The sequence below is a fragment of the Hypanus sabinus genome, chromosome 16 (assembly GCF_030144855.1).
Source record: "Hypanus sabinus isolate sHypSab1 chromosome 16, sHypSab1.hap1, whole genome shotgun sequence".
NCBI lineage: Eukaryota > Metazoa > Chordata > Chondrichthyes > Myliobatiformes > Dasyatidae > Hypanus > Hypanus sabinus.
Genome location: NC_082721.1, coordinates 46,157,874 through 46,171,167, shown reverse-complemented (window position 1 = coordinate 46,171,167; position 13,294 = coordinate 46,157,874). Strand labels below are relative to the sequence as shown.

At 41.1% G+C, this 13,294-nt stretch overlaps 1 protein-coding gene across 1 annotated transcript in view; it reads left to right on the top strand.

Moving 5' to 3' along the window:
• Nucleotides 1-3,707: 3,707 nt before the first annotated feature.
• Nucleotides 3,708-13,294, top strand: part of LOC132406270 (dual specificity mitogen-activated protein kinase kinase 2) — a 76,068-nt gene continuing 66,481 nt past the window's right edge. Inside the window, exon 1 of the mRNA XM_059991680.1 lies at nucleotides 3,708-3,951. Coding sequence (XP_059847663.1) covers nucleotides 3,860-3,951 — 92 coding nt within the window. The 5' untranslated portion in view covers nucleotides 3,708-3,859. The remainder of the gene's footprint in view (nucleotides 3,952-13,294) is intronic.

The window sequence follows — 13,294 nt, the reverse complement described above, 5'->3', positions numbered from 1 at the left end:
ATGCAGAGCCATAAAGCAAAGCTCCAGAGATTAATACAACAAAGAAGTGTTTGCAGGAGGCAGAGGAGTGATTACGCAATTGCTTTGAGTCAGTGGGCTGAACCTTGTACAAACACTCGTCTAGAGATCTGAATGATAGTAATGGACTTTATTAAAACAGCTGTGGATGAGTGTGTCCCCATTGAATCATTCAGAGTTTACCCCAGTCAGAAGCCCTGGATGAACCATGAGATCTGAAATCTGATGAGAGCCAGATCAGAGGCGTTCAAGTCTGGAGACCAAAAAAAGCTACAAGGGCTGCAGCTATGATCTCTAGAAAATCATCTCACAAGTAGAAATTCCAGACCAAACTTGAATCAATGAAGGATGCTCGACAGTTGTGGCAGGGCTTAAATACTATCACCTCTCATGAAGTTAAATCAAGCAACTGGAAGGCAGCAAAGCTTCGCTTCCAGATGAGCTCAATGTCATCTATGCTTGCTTTGCTTTGACTGTCAGAATATGGAGGAACCATCATAAACTCTGATGATCCTATAATCTCAGTCTCTGAAGCTGATGTGCCAGCTGTCTTCAGGAGGTTGAATCCATGGAAAGCACCTGGTGTGTTCACTGAGATCTTTAACCTTTCTCTTCAGCTGTTTGGGTTACACTTCAAAAAAAGTATAAAAAAGATTTAAGATGTTGCTACAGCTTTAGAAAGTGCAATCAATGACACTAGTAGTGCCTTAGAGAAAGTAACAACCAAAATAGTTTGGGTTATTTTATACTTTATTTTATACTTTTTTTTAGTTGTTGCAGTTGTGGTATTGCTGTCTCATTGGTTAACTCTATCTATGGAATTATCAGTCTGGCTTCAATTATACCAGTGCCCAAGGAGGCCTGGCTCAGTAACTATCACCCAGTAGCACTTACATCCACAGTGATGAAGTGATTTGAGAGGTTGCTGATGAAACATATCAACTCCTGCTTGAGAAGCGACTTAGATCCATCATCAGAACTCCCCAACACCCAGATCGCGCACTCTTCCTGTTGCAGTCATCAGGTAGAAGGTACAAGAGCCTCAGGACTCACCACCAGATTCAAGAACAGTTACTACCCCTCAACCTTGAATAAAAGGGGATAACTACACTCAACTTTACTTGCTCAACATTGAGATGTTCCTACAACCAATGATCTCACTTTCAGTGACTCTTTATCCCTTTATCACATGTTCTCATTATTTTTTGCTATTTATTTATATTTGCATTTGCACAATTTGCTGTCATCTGCACACTGGTTAATTTTCATTGATTCTGTTAGTTACTATTCCATAGATTTGATGAGTATGCCTGGAGGAAAATGAATCTCGTGGTTGTATATGGTGATAGTTATGTATTTATGTGTATTTTGATAATAACTTTACTTTGAACATTTACTTTCATATGTTAGTGTGAAATGACTGAAGCATCACAATCCTGAGTTTCATACCCATAGAAATTATGTGATTCTTTAGTATCTTGCTCAATCGCTTGAACATGTATTTAGCAATTCCAATTCTTCTTCAAATTTCAACATCAGCTCTACCATCAGATGTTATCAACATATACCACATACTTCAAAAAAAGTATTAAGAAGATTTAAAATGTTGCTGCGGCTTTAGAAAGAGCAATCAATGACACTAGTAGTGTCTTAAAGAAAGTAACAACCGAAATAGTCAGCATGTGTGATATGGTTCTTCAGTGTTGTTTGGCATTAGATCTTCTCTTAGCAGTTAAGAGTGGGAAGGGAACCATGTGTAGTGAACCTGATGAGTCTGAAGACATACCTGATGTGGCTGATTGTATCCATAAAGAAACAGCTAAAATACATCAGTCTGATGGATGGGAATTCTTTCACTGGATTCAATTAGTCTAGGAAGCTGGGGTTACTCAACATTGTGAGTCATAATATTTGTCCTGTTATGCCTAATCATAATTTACATCTTTTTTTCTTTACCACAATAAGGGCATCAATTCATAGAGCAGTTCAAACTTGCATAAGTGTGCCTACTTAATAAGACAATGCTCCTAACAATGACACAATACTATCAATACTCTTTGATATTTCCATATCTTAGTTAAACTTTTGATTATTTTATACTTTTATTTTAGTTGTTGCAGTTGTGGTATTGCTGTCTCATTGGTTAACTCTATCTATGGAATTATCAGTCTGGCTTATGAAGACCAGACCATATTGAATTGGTCTCATTTTCTCTTGGTCTCTGTTCTTTTCCCTGTCACTAGGGTCTCTTTTCTCTGTCTCTCTCTCGTTTCATCTTCCTTCCTTCGTCCTCATCATTTTGTAATGTTTAATAAACAACTGTATGCGACAAGTTCTATGCCTCCCTTGTGACTTCCGAAGACTGTCAGGTCAAAAACATCAGGACCCAACATTTCCCACCATTGAGGTCATCTTCAAGAGGTAGTACCTCACAAAGGATCCTCACCATCTGAGACATGCCCTCTTCTCATTTCCATCATCAGGGAGGAGGTATAGAGGCCTGAAGATCCACAACCAATGATCCAGAAAACAGCTTTGTCCCTCTGACATCAGATTTCTAAATGGCCCATGAATCTGTGAACACTATGTCATTATTCCCTTTTTTTTGCACCATGCATTTATTTTGCAATTTAAAGTAATCTTAATCTTTGAACTGTGCTGTTCCCACAAAACAACAAATTTCACATCATATAAGACTATGATAATAAACCTGATTCTGATTCTTTTCTGGCAAATCAATTTCCCCATTTCCATTTCAACCAAACACCAGTTTTCTCAAATGACATGGGCCACCCACTGCTTCCACAATAACTGGGCCTTCCCCTAACTTGCACAGCAACCTGGACCTTCCCCCAACCAGGCACCACCCTCTCCCACAGCAACCAAGCTTCACCTTTCCCACAGCAACCAAGCACCAGCCCCTCCCACAGCAACCAAGCTTCATCTTTCCCACAGCAACCAAGCTTCACCTTTCCCACAGCAACCAAGCACCACCCCCTCCCACAGCAACCAAGCTTCACCTTTCCCACAGCAACCAAGCACCACCCCCTCCCACAGCAACCAAGCTTCACCTTTCCCACAGCAACCAAGCACCACCCCCTCCCACAGCAACCAAGCACCACCCCCTCCCACAGCAACCAAGCTTCACCTTTCCCACAGCAACCAAGCACCAGCCCCTCCCACAGCAACCAAGCTTCACCTTTCCCACAGCAACCAAGCTTCACCTTTCCCACAGCAACCAAGCACCAGCCCCTCCCACAGCAACCAAGCTTCACCTTTCCCACAGCAACCAAGCTTCACCTTTCCCACAGCAACCAAGCACCACCCCCTCCCACAGCAACCAGGCACCACCCTCTCCCACAGCAACCAAGCTTCACCTTTCCCACAGCAACCAAGCACCAGCCCCTCCCACAGCAACCAAGCACCACCCCCTCCCACAGCAACCAAGCACCACCCCCTCCCACAGCAACCAAGCTTCACCTTTCCCATAGCAACGAGCAACCTCCCCCCCCCCCCCCCCCCCAATAGCAATCAGCAACCGCCCTTCCCATGTAGTGACCAAACTACACTTCCAAAGCAACCAGGTGCCACTCTGCCAATCACTCTTCTCAGCAACCAGTTTCAAGCTCCGCCCACTCGTCTCCCATAGCAATGCGCGGCACGAGCTCACCGACAGCCTGTAGGCCTGCTTGCCCCGGAAGTAGTTGACGGTGCTGAGCCTGAACTTCCCTGCGTGTGTCGGAGGAACGGGCACCAGTGAAATTCAAATGTAAGGAAGAGAAAGGCAGGCGGACAGCGGAGGGGAGGGAAAGACTGAGAGTACACAGCGAGGAGCAGCATAATGTTTTCCAAGCGGAAGGCGGTACTGCCCACCCTCACCATCACAACCACGGTGGGGGAAGGACCGTCCCCCACTAGAGGGGACACGGCCGAGTAAGTGGAGGAACGGCGGAGAGGGGGGGGTGTGCTTGGTGGATAGGAAGGTCCGAGGGGTTCGGTTCGGTGAACAGTGGCGGCCTGAAGGGTTGGGGGTGGGGGTCTGCGGTTGGGATGGGGAGGTGGAGGTATTGGTACAGAGGGAGGGGAAGGTGGGCTAGAGGGGAGGAAGCTCTACCCGATTACCCGGGTTAATCGTGGCAACGCGATGCTCACCCTGCTGCCTGTACTATGTCGGTTTTGAGTGGATCTTGCAGATGCATACCTATAAGTATCGTAGAACGTGTTTCCAAAGAGATTTCATACAATCCGTGTAACTTGTTTATAGAGTGCTGTAAACTTGGCAAGACTTGTCAAGCATAAAAACAACTGAGGTAGAAGTTTACAAGGAGTGAGTGATATTGCCCAAGGCATTCTGTTGGTGAGAAAATGTATTTTGGGGGGAACAATTGGACGAGATGGGTTGTGGAGGAAATTCTAGAGCTTTGGTCTTTAGCAGTGGATGGATCCAGAACAGAAGATGGGGGAAGATTTTGGAGCATTATAGGCAAGTGAAGATTATGGATCAGGAAGAGTGGGCCATGGATACGTTTGTTAAGGGTGTGAATTTAAAATTAAGGTCTGACTTGGAACTTTATTTAGCTCATTGAATGGGGAGAGGGGAGTGATTGGGATGTGAATAAGGATGCAGGCTGTAGAGTTTTGAGTGACCTTTGGTTTAAGAGCATCGACATAAGATGGGGATAAGTTGGGTAATGGTATGAAAGTGCAAATGGGTGTTGTGGATTTGTAGTTTAAAATAAAGCTCTACATTTGATATGACACACTTGGAGACACTTTAGATTCAGCTTGGGAATGGAGTTGATGACTGGAGAATAGAGTTAGTGATGGGAGGCAAAATTAACAACTTTGCTCAGCCCATTGGAGTAGTCAGTGCTAGATATCAAGTAGAGAATCTAACAGTTTAGAGATAATAAACAGGCCAAAAGAGATGGTCACAAGCACGTATAACTAGGTGCCATCAGTAAATATGTGGTGATATTGTTGGAAGAACGTCTAAAGGTGCAGATTGGAACAGTAGCGTTCTGGATGATTCACTGGGATAATTGAATGGTAGTGATGAGTTATTCTGTTCAGTCAAACAGTAGTGAGAAGATGTGCCACCTTCAAGCAATCTGCAGTCTTTGAAGTAGTTCAAGAGGAATTGAAACCATTTGTTACAATTGCATAGCGTACAAGTTTTGATTCTGGCAAATGGGTAGAAATATTTTTAATGTTGCTGAAGGAAAACCAGTTAGTTAATTTGAATAAACTCCAATGTAAATTGGAAGCCCTGCGATAAAGTGGAGGCAATCTTGGGTTAAAATTAACCAATACTGAAGATGAGTGTTTTTGTCTGGGTGAGTTATGAGTTCTTCATCATAGATCTGGTTTGAGTTAAACTAGAAAAAAAGAAAGTGGCACTAGGGTCTGGGTATTCATATTATTTTCTTGCCCTTTAAGTGATGGAATTGTATTGCCATTCAAAGTTATAAAGAGTTTTAAAGTTCTGTTGTCCAAGAATATAGAGTTAGAGAATTTGTGATGAAAATATTTCTAGTGTCAGTAGTAGGGTTGATGAGGTAAATGAGAGTATAAGGAATAGGAACTTAGGCCATTCCTTCCTTTAAGCCATTCAGTAAGATCACAGCTTGCCTTTCTTCATGTCCCCCTTATTGTATTAGTGATTCTAAGCCTTGTGTTGGGTATTTACATGCAATCTTAGATTTGACTGTACTTCTTTCAAAATTCTGTCTCGCTTTGAGATAACAGCTTAACTACAAGCCAACTTGCTTTTTACAACTCCAGTAAACACACTAAAGTTAAATTTGAGCTGAACTTATCAGTATTTTCCAATTAATCCCACTTGCTTGTGCAGGTGTTAGTTGAGGAGTGGTTCGTTGTTATTGAACAGATTGTTTAGATACCCTGAAGTTTTAAATGCTGAGGCAATTTACCTGCCACAATTTCTACCTTCAGGAGGAAAGAGAAAGTATTCTTCTATTTATATATAAAATTTCCACATATTGATAGGTCTTGTAATGTTATTTAGATGACTACATTCTTGCCTGAAAGTCAGAATGTCCTGACTTAAATTTTTCACCAGAACTTGCCTAGCCTAACAAGGTTGGCATTTCAGTACAGTGCATTTATCAGGTACATTCTCATAAAGGTCAAGAAGTTAATAGTAGGTCTTTGTCCATTCATTACACTAATCAGAAATGATGAGACAATTTCCTTCATGTTCAGACTAATATCTGCAAACCCAAGGTAGACTACCTGATCAGTCATACACTTAATATTCAGTTAGTGAATAATTCAGTATTCTGAAGACTTGCACAATCTCCTGCAAAGAATTATGTAAATGTAACTTCTTTGTTTCCACTTATAATAGTTCTAAACGTATTTAAGTGGGGTTGTCATTAAGTTCTGACTTTTTTGATATTTATGGAATGCTGTTTACTTCCTGAAGTATTCAGAGGAATATTTTCTATTTGACTAATTTGAATTAAAAAGAAAATCAAAAATCTGTAGATATTACAAATCTGAAATAAAAGCATAAAAGTGTTAGAAAGATTGAGCTGATAAGGCAACATCTGTGGGAAGAGTAGCCGTTTATCTTTTGGGTCTTTTGTTGACATTGTTTCTAGAACATAGAGCACAGCACACGAACGGACCATTTGGCCCACAGTGTCGTGCGGAAATAGCTAAAAAAAAAACAAATCAAAAACACACAAGCTCTAATCCCTCTGTCTTCCTTATATCCATGTGCCAATCCAAGCGTCTCTTAGGAGCTTCTAATGCATTTGCCTCTACCACCATGCTAGGCAGTGCATTCCAGGCATCCACAATTATCTGAGTAAAAAGAAGCTTGCCCCTCACATCCCCCTTGAACCTACCCCCTCTCTCATTCAATGCATGCCCTCTGATATCAGCCCTGGGAAACAACTTCTCTCTGTTCACCCTGTCTATGCCTCTTAATCTTCTAAACCTGTATCAGATCTCCCCTCAGTCCCCTCGAATGCTCAGGGGAAACAGTCCAAGTTTATCCAGCCTCTCGTGTTAGCACATGTCCTCTGGACCAAGCAGCATCCTGCTTCTGTTGGATCGGTTTGTCAATTTGAAAAGTAGGTTTCTGTGGATCTGTGATAAGCCTAAGAAAGTGAGCAATGTGCACTAGATAGTTCTTCACACAGATTGTACCAAGTTCCAGTTATTTCCCTAGTATTCTACTGTGAACGCTAGGTAGTAATCATCTGCTTCCATTTAATTTGTTTTCTAATAAACGAGCATAGGGAATCTGTAACTCAGTAACCAGCATGGTAGTAGCAGTAGACAACAGATGTAAGTAAATGCAAGTATTGTTGTCCTAAATTGCTTTTTCTAACTGTCAAGGGTGTGATGGGCTGAATGCTTTCCTGAGCTATAAGTTTTGATTCAATTATTTTTGTGTTTGAATTGGGCATGTTGGATGATTATTTTCTATTTTAAAAAAAACATCCTGTTGTTTATTTTTCAGATTATTTTTAGTGCAGTTATTTTAGTTCATGCTTAGCGACAGCTTTTTGCTGCATACGCAGTTGATGCCAATTGTTGTCATGCTGATCTATGCACTTTCCAAGATTTTGTTTCTTGTGAATTTCAGGGGGAAAAAAAATTGAAGAATTTTTTTAAGCCTTATTACACATCTCCAACACGTTACATTCCTTTTGTTGCTTTAAGCATTGATTTATTAAAGTCTGCAAACAGTGATCATTCCAAGTTAAATGTTGAATTTTAGTATTGCCTCCTAGTTGTTAGTTTTATGCATTTTCTTGACCTGGCTGTTGAATGTACATGTAAGGCTTGTTTAATGCGTAATTTTGAAAAGTACAAAACTGTTTAAATGTGTGGTGCTCATTTATTTTTATGCCTGAAACATTTTGTTTGGGGGGAGGGTTCAGTTTTGTAAAATTGTGCATTTGTAGTCACCTCATGGGTATAGTTCTCACCTGAGCATGAAAAATCCAAGTTCATGGCTGACTTGAGCACAGAAATCAAGAAGGATAATTGAATTTTTTTTGTTAAAGTCCTAAGCATTAAGTTCAGGTCCAATCTGTGATGGAGTCTTTCAGCACAAAAATAGGCCCTTCTACAAACCACACTCATTCCAAGCACTGTACTGATCTAAGTAAATATTATTTGTCCACATCGTCCATAGCCTTGAACACATCGAAAATCCAGGTGCTTTTATAGGTACCTCTAAAATGTGATTGTATTTTCCTCTATAACACTTCCTCTGGCAGAGCATTCCGGATATCAGTGTGCTGAGTGTGTGTGTGTGTGTTAGAACTTGCCCCTCACATCCCCCTTGAACCTTGGAATGTTGTGCTGACCAATATACACCTACTCCACAGTCCCTCCTACACAGCCCATAACACTCCAATTTTCTTAGGTCCAAGTGCCTATCTAGGAGCTTTTAAATGTCCCAACTGTATCAACCTCTACCATCATCCCTGACAGTCTGTTACAGACACTTAGCACTCTCTGTATTTATAAAAAGAACCTGCCTCTGACATCCCTCTAAAAAAAATTTCTCCACTCACCTAAATGAATGTCCTCTGGTATTGGCCAATACCACACTGGGAAAAGATACTGATTGTCTGCTCTGTCTGTGCCTCTCATAATCTTATATCAAGTCACCTCTCATCATCTATCCATCAAAGAGAAAAGCCCTAGCTTGCTCAGACTCCCCTTATACGACATTTTCTCTAATTCAGGCAACATCCTGATAAATCTTATCTGCATCTTTTCTAAAGTTTCCACATCCTTCCTATAATGATGCAACCAAAAATGAACACGCTACTCCAAGTGTGGTCTAATCAGAATTTTATAGAGCTGCAAAATAACTTCACAGCTGTAGAAGTTGATTTCTGAGTAACAAAGGTCAGCACACCATACACCTTCCTAACCACTCTTATCAACTTCAAGGAACCCATGGACTTAGACCCAAGATTGTTCTATTCCTTTACACTTTGTCATCTCCTTGAGAAAAATCACTTAGACTTGTGAGCCATGCTAATAAGACCATGCTTCTGCAAATGCTTGTAAATCATGTCTGTAAGAGTCCCCTCCAATTGTTTGCCCACCACTGACATAATCCCCTGGGCTACAATTCCAAGGATTACCCCTATTATTTTTCTTGAAACAACGGAATAATGCTTTCTATCTCTAATTCTCTGGTGTCACTCCTGTGCTCAGGGAGGACACAATGGTTATCAATGCCATAGCAATCTCTACTCTCGCTTTCCATTGTAACCTGGGGTATATCCCATATGGTCCCCGGGACTAGTCCATTCCAATGTATTGCAGAAACCACAACACTATCGTTTTCCTAACCTCACATTAGCCTGTTCTATGCTGATTCCACATGTGTCACCAAGCCCCTCTTGCTGGTAAACACTAACACAATGTATTAACTACGGAACACCCCACCTCCTCTACCTCCTTACACGTTACCTCTTTAAATCCTGAGCAGTCCTATCTTCCAGTCATCCTCCTGTTTTTCATGCATGTGTAGAACACCTTGGGGTTTTCCTTAATTGTACTCACCAAGGCCTTTTACATATCCCCTTCTAGTTCTCTTAAGTCCATCCTTATACTCCATTCTGGTGATCTCATAATTCTCAAGCCCTGCCTGATTTTTACTTCATAAATTTTAAGTATGCTTCCCTCTTCCTGCTTACCGAATGTCCCACCTGTCTTGTCAACCACAATTCCTTTACCCTGTCTCAGTGAGCCAAACCTATTCAAATTCCCATGCAAGTTGTCGCTAAACAACCTCCATTTCCCTGAGAATGTACAGAATATAAAATGCTGGTATTTATAGACATTTTACCAATGGTCCTCAGGAATCTATCCAAAAAATATATTTAGAACTCACCTCAAAATGCCATAGTCCTTTAAAGGCAGTGAAATATAGCTACTCTATAATATTGAAAAGCAGGTAGCCATTTTAGGCACAATACGAGCCACAAGTAACACAAGGTGGACCTGTCTCAGCACTGTTGACGAGAGCCAGCTGCTCTGCTTCAAAATAATGTCATAAAGAATGTTTACAGTGGAGAAGACAAGCATGGACTTTAAATGTCTTTTCCCAGAATGGACTTTTGAGCGCAGCACTCTCTCAGTACAGCTTTGGTGTGTTATCCTAGATATTGCAGTCTCTTATCTGCAGTAAATCTTGAGCCTGTGAGCTTTTCATCCTGGGGTGAGATTAAGACAACTCCGCCACATGACCACCCATCCAATCCACTGAAGGTTTAAAATGTGAGATCCACACAAGAAGGCTGTCAGACACACCAACCTTGATGCTTAGCAGCAGCAGGCAGTTCATTTTCATCTGTTTTTAATGCTCAGTGACGGAAGTGTCAATATTTCAGGAATGTAATACAGTGACAAATGGCGAACCAAATATAAAATTTAAATAGTGAGTAAAGATTGAGCTTGAAGTGTTTGCATTATGCAGATTTCATATCATTGAGTTATTTAGTACAAATCATTGATATTGGAATTTCATAAACCTATCAATTCATTTTATGTGAGATTTGTGACTTGTAACAATCTCTTTTGGTTTTGTTTTCCTTTATCCTTAATTTCTTTGACACTTACTATTTTATGACAGTAGAATGTCCAGTTTTGAATATAAAAGTAATAGGTTCTTGATTGGCTGGGGCATCAAAGGGTATGGGGAGAAGGCAGGGGAGTGGGGATGACTGGATCAGCTCCTGATTGAAATGTGGAGCAGACTTGATGGGCTGAATGGCCTGCTTCTGCTCCTATATCTTATAGTCTTATAAAAAGATTGTGAAGTTTTACATGTCAGAATGAGTTTTGACATGCGCTGTTGAAATAACTGTTATAACAAGGAAGTGAGCAGTGCATGTCCTGACAATCAACACAAAATGGGTTTGATTGGGCAATCCACTAGTTGAATATTTAACTGCTAAACTAGACAGCAGAACATTTAGTTAAAAAAAATGTTGAATAATCTACTGCAATTTAAGTTGTAGCAATGAATGGCTTTACAGTAAAAGCATGCCAATGCAATGGCAGAGGAACCAAAAACACAATAACATTAATATAGTGTTTCAATATTCTTCCTTCAATTTTTGGTCCTCTCTGAAGTACTTTTTCCTGAGATCCTGTAGCATGATACATGGTAGTTGCATGTCTTATGAATTTCTGTTTGCAGGGACACCACAGTGGAACCAGGGTAGGTCATTTAACATCAAGTAAATCAGCTCAGTCCATTCATAACAAAATACCATATTTTTACTTCATAATTTCATGTTGCCTTATTAAATGAAAGTCTGTTTCACAAAGCTATGTTATTTTTGCCTTTCCCTTGCAACCCATTCACTCATGTGCCTGTAGTTTCTGCTTGGTTTTCTGACTAGCCACAAGGAATAATTAACAGTAAGCTGACTAATCTATCAACCCCTAGATCTTTGGGTGGAAGCCAACTCAACTAAGAGAAAACCATACAGTCATGGTGAGACAATGCAAACTCCAAGTGATGGAGATCAGGATCAAAGCCGGGTCCGTGGAGTTGCAAGGCAGCATCACAAGCTTCTGTGTTAAAACTCCATCTGATCTGTTTTGTTCTTATTTTGACTCCATTTTAAAATTCATTGCCATCCTTCCTCTAGCGCTGCTTGGTAGCTTGATCATCAAAGCCCAAAGATTCTTCCTATAATGAATAAACTCCTCTCGGGTTTTCAGCAGGGTACAGGTATTGATTATAACTGATGTTTCAATGACAAATGACGATTTCAACAGCCAACTTCTCCAGTGATCCAAAGGGATACCCACGTGAAGGGACACAGGAAGTGTATCTATGTGGGTTACCGAGAGAAATCAGCAGTAGCAGAACATTGTATTTGCAATGGCCATAGGATTGACTTCAGCACAAAACTACTGTGTTACACCAATGCCCTTTGGAACTGTCTGGTAAAGGAAGCCATTGAAATAAAACTAGACAAAAAGCATTTTAATAGAGACGAAGATCTCGCTCGAAGTAAGAACTGGAATTCGGTTGTAAAATGTGAAAGTAGAAACATGATTGGATGAGAACTAGCCAATCAGAATGGACATATTAAGGGACTCTAAATACCACTGAATTAGACATGCTCAGGCATCATCCCTGATGAAGATGGCAGAGTGTGTCATTGAAACATCAGCCATAATTGATACCTGTACCTGGGTGGAAGCCTGAGAAGCCAGGAAAGTACCAGATCCTTTTTCTTCCTATGATGCTTGTTGTATTTCATAGCCACACTTTGGTTATTGGAGTTACCACTGACACACTATTATGGGTATTGTGAGGCTTGCTTCTATGCTGCAATCCAACTTACATTTGATGTTGGGTAACTTGTTTCTCCCATTGCATCCTCTTCAGCATCCCCATAACTGATCGCATTCTGCCCCTTCTGCATCCCCAGAATTGATCGCATTCTGCCCCTTCTGCATCCCCAGAATTGATCGCATTCTGCCCCTTCTGCATCCCCAGAATTGATCGCATTCTGCCCCTTCTGCATCCCCAGAATTGATCGCATTCTGTCCCTTCTGCATCCCCAGAATTGATCGCATTCTGCCCCTTCTGCATCCCCAGAATTGATCGCATTCTGTCCCTTCTGCATCCCCAGAATTGATCGCATTCTGTCCCTTCTGCATCCCCAGAATTGATCGCATTCTGCCCCTTCTGCATCCCCAGAATTGATCGCATTCTGTCCCTTCTGCATCCCCAGAATTGATCGCATTCTGTCCCTTCTGCATCCCCAGAATTGATCGCATTCTGTCCCTTCTGCATCCCCAGAATTGATCGCATTCTGTCCCTTCTGCATCCCCAGAATTGATCGCATTCTGTCCCTTCTGCATCCCCAGAGGCGATCGCATTCTGTACTCTCATTCCCAAAACTAATCACTTCTCCTTAAAAGGGTGTGACTTTAGTTGCAGAGGCTCCAAGCTGCAGAATTTTCTCCTTCAAAGCTCCTCTTGTAACCTACCTCGATGGTTAAGTTTGTACCCCGTGCTTCTTCCTTTTAACAGATTACCATCACCTTAGCTTGATAGTCTTTTAGGTGTCTTCGAACGTTTTATTGTTAAACCTGCTACAATGAAAGTCAGGTGACCTGACTCTCTTGGGATCTTGTTGGTCTGGTATTAGCTGTTACTTACTAATATCTGGAAATTCTTTCACTTTGTTTTATAAGTTGCATGGTAGTATAATTTAACATTAAATGTTTAAAAGAAGCAAGC